This window comes from Otolemur garnettii, unplaced genomic scaffold (assembly GCF_000181295.1).
Source record: "Otolemur garnettii isolate 467f Iridium unplaced genomic scaffold, OtoGar3 scaffold00059, whole genome shotgun sequence".
Taxonomy (NCBI): Eukaryota; Metazoa; Chordata; class Mammalia; order Primates; family Galagidae; genus Otolemur; species Otolemur garnettii.
Window position 1 is genome coordinate 5155332 of NW_003852454.1, and position 3959 is coordinate 5159290.

The following is a 3959-nucleotide window of genomic DNA, read 5'->3' on the forward strand; positions in this document are numbered from 1 at the left end:
AGTAAAAGCTTGATCAATACTTGAATGGCCCAATACTTGGATGGCTGAATGAGTGGTCCATAGTATTGAGCATAGAGAGAAGGGAGAGTAAGTACAAGATTCAGAGGAGAGGGTGGACAGCAAGGAAGCTGTGCCAGGCACTTACGAGGGACTGTGCAAGACCTCTGTGGAGACTGCAGGACCAGATGCACAGAAGGTCTCATCCAGATAGCAGACCAAAGAGCCTTCAGTGGAAGCCAGAGAGAATGTTAGCCACCATCATGCCCAGTACACCCATCCTCCCTACCTTCTATTTTTCTCTCCATGTTTTTTGAGCACTTACTGTGGTTTGTGGAGCCCGTTGGCACCAGATACCAAGGAGGAAGAAGGCACAGTGTGCCATTTGGGGTGGGAGAGAACAGCAGTCTATCCTAAAGATTTGGCAGGGGAGAATCAAACTACACAAAAATATAGGGAACGGAATTGTTTTGACATAAACTCATATGTGTGTTCCTTGCTTTTCCTTGGTGCTTACAGCATTAACATCGACATCTGGTAATTTGCTTAACGATGATAGTTCTGGGAATTCATGTCTGAATCACTAATGCAGATTGATACGTATACATCTGTAGAACTGACACAGTTAAACAATGATTATACAGATAAATGTAGTAATTGATAAATAAGATCAGTGTAAACATGCAGAAGTTGCTTGAGGTGTATTTAATGAAAAGCCTATGTAAAGATAATGGAAATACTGTACTTGTGCTTAGCATGGGAAGAATGTACAGTTGACCTTGAATGACACAGGTTAGAACAGTTAGGGCCCATTTATACGTAAGATTTTTCAATAGAAGTTACACTGTGTGTGCCTGCCTCTCCTTCCTCACCTACTCCCTCCACCTCTTCCTTCTCTTCCTCCCCCCACCCCCATAGCAAGACCCACCCCTCCTTTTCCTCCTCAGCTGACTTAACCAGAAGACAGTGAGGAGGAAGCCCTGTGTGGTGACTTACTCCCACTTAATGAATATAAACTATATCTTCTCTTCTTGATGATTTTTCTTAATAACATTTTCTTTTTCTACCTTTATTGTGAGAATATAATACACATAATATACAAAATATGTGTGAATTGGTGGTTTATGTTTTCAGTAAGGCTTCTGTTCAACAATAGGCTATTAGTACTTAAGTTTGTGGGGAGTCAAAAGTTATATGTGGATTTTCAATTGTGTGTGGGGCCAGCACCTCTAACCCCTGAGTTGTTCAAAGGTCAACTGTGTGTGTGAGAGAGAGAGATAGAAAAAGAGAGCGAGAGAGCCTCTTTCTCTCTTTCTTGGCAGGAAGAGAGAGTATCACATGTTCTCATTTCATTCCTCTCAGGAATAATTCCGGCTAACGGGAAGATGAAAGTGACGATCAAGTTCACACCCTTTCAGTACGGGATTGCACAAATAAAGATGCAGTTATGGATTTCCCAGTTCAATTCTCAGCCCTATGAATGTGTCTTCACTGGAACGTGCTATCCCAACATGGCCTTACCGTATGGCTTCTTTGCAATATTTTTGATAATTCTTAACACTTTTTAAAAAATCCAAGTCTTCCTTTCTTCCATTCTGTCTCTCCTATAACAGAATTCAATCAAAGCCTTATTTAAAATGATGACCTTACACAAAGTACACTTGTAATAGTAATATGTAGAATATCGCTATGCTAGTAGCAGTAGTTGCTTCTGCCGTGAAAAGAAAATATGGTTTTAAAAAGGGATTTTTGAGGGATAAATCTTTCACTGATAACTACTGGTATGCCATTTGAGTTTTTTTTTTTACCATACTCATTTATCACTATGTACTCAAAAAAATGTAAACCATAGGACCAGAACAACATACCTATTTTTAACGTTTCCATATAACATTATAATTCGGTGCCTTCTGTGTACAGATTCATTACGAAGCCTCATGGGAATTGCCACATCCTCAAGACACCAAAATAAGCCTTGTACAACTGGAGACTTCACATGAGGCAGAGATGGGACTGTGTCACACAGGAGGGGATTTTTTTTAAAAGCACCATCAGAGTTCAAGTCAGAGTAAAGAGATGAAATGGGATTAAGTTTTACTTCATAACAAATCTCTTCTGAACTTCCATTTGAATATGAGCTTGTATATTTATATCCCAATGTATCTGGTTAAATGTCTTTAGTTATTTATTTGCAGTTTTGGCTGGGGCTGGGCTTGAGCCCGCTACCCCCAGTATATGGGGCCAGCACCCTACTCCTTGAACCACAGGTGCCTCCCTTGGTTAAAGGTCTTAAGTTTTGCGTTTTTTCCTTATCCTTGTGATTTTTATAAAACTAATCTTGGGAAATCCTGATAACTATCTTGAAAATGATAGGGCTGGATGCAGTGACTTATGCCTTCAATCCTAGCACTCTGGGAGGCTGAGGTGGGTGGATTGCCTGAGCTCAGGAGTTTGAGACCAGCCTGAGTAAGAGTGAAACCTTAAAAATAGGCGGGTGTTGTGGTGGGCATCTGTAATCCCAGCTACTTGGGAGCCTGAGGCGAGAGAGTCACTAGAGCCCAAGAGTTTGAGGTTGCTGTGAACTAAGACACCACAGTACTCTACCGAGGGTGACTCTGTCTCAAAAAAGAAAGAAAAAAAATGGTAAAAAGGCTTTATTTTCCTTCTCTTTTCTTCACACATGGATATACATCATATATTAACATCATTAGCATATTAAATGTGGAGTAGTACCCTTAGGCCAAAATACGAACTAACTCTATGATTTCTTAAATATTTATACCAATGTTTTCTTCTTGAAAATTCAAAGCATCCTGAGTCAACTGTGGTATGTTAGTGTGGCCTGCTGCATGTAAGTCCTACAAGTAACCATAGTAGAAATAAAATCACTAGGCAATAAACCAGTAGGATCTAATATGATTTTTTTTTTTTTTGAGACAGAGTCTCAAGCTGTCGCCCTGGGTAGAATGCCGTGACACCACAGCTCATAGCAACCTCAAAGTCTTGGGTTCAAGTGATTCTCTTGCCTCAGCCTCCCAAGCAGCTGGGACTACAGGCACTTGCCACAATGCCCAGCTATATTTTTTCTTGTTGCAGTTGTCATTGTTGTTTAGCCGACCCGGACTAGGTTTGAATCCGCCAGCCTTGGTGTATGTGGCCAGTGCCCTACCCACTGAGTTATGGGCACTGCCCTAATATGAAGTTTTTAGAAATGTCAACCTCTCTGGTGTCAGAGAACCAGGCAAGCAAAATTCTCTTTGCCCTTTCATGTCATGTGCTACAATAATCAAATGACTTTCACTAAGTCCCTGAGTGGAGTTTTTACTTGTGTATCCTTCCACAGACGAGTGCTTAAGTACACACGAGCAGTGTGTGGTACCAGCACCATCAAAAAGAAAGTGTATGTTCTAAACTACTATGTTAATAACCTATTTAGTGCACCCGACGTTTTCAAAGACTACGTCTCAAGACCTGCATCCTCCCTGCACTGCAAATGGTACCATAACAGATGCATCCCACCCAGAAGGGGAAAAAAGTATACTAGCTGTAGCAAATTCTCTGAAATGTATACAGACTTGCTTTCTTTGTTTCAGTATAGGATGTGCGGCACACCTACTCATGTCCATGTATAACTCTTTAGTTTCTCATTTTCTTAGCCCCCTTCGTTTCCATCCCCAACACTGGCAGTTAGAGCTGTTCAGGAGCCACAGCTCACTCTCGAGCTAAGTATTTCATCCCCGCATATCAGAGCATGGCAGTCAACAAGTGCCTCACCAAGGGACAGGCTTTCTCCCGCCGTGGACCTTTAAGGATGCTCTTACATGGGTAGATTTTATTTTATTTTATTTTATTTATTTATTTATTTATTTTTTGAGACGGAGCCTCAAGCTATCCCCCTGGGTAGAGTGCCATGGCATCACGCTCACAGCAACCTCCAACTCCTGGGCTCAAGCGAGTCTCCT

At 41.4% G+C, this 3959-nt stretch overlaps 1 protein-coding gene across 1 annotated transcript in view; it reads left to right on the plus strand.

Annotated features, from left to right (window-relative positions):
- The window catches only part of CFAP221 (cilia and flagella associated protein 221), a 115829-nt gene that overhangs the window by 63849 nt on the left and 48021 nt on the right, over window positions 1-3959 (plus strand). The window contains exon 7 of the mRNA XM_012806876.1: window positions 1360-1519. Within this exon, the coding sequence (XP_012662330.1) occupies window positions 1360-1519 (160 nt within the window). The remainder of the gene's footprint in view (window positions 1-1359; window positions 1520-3959) is intronic.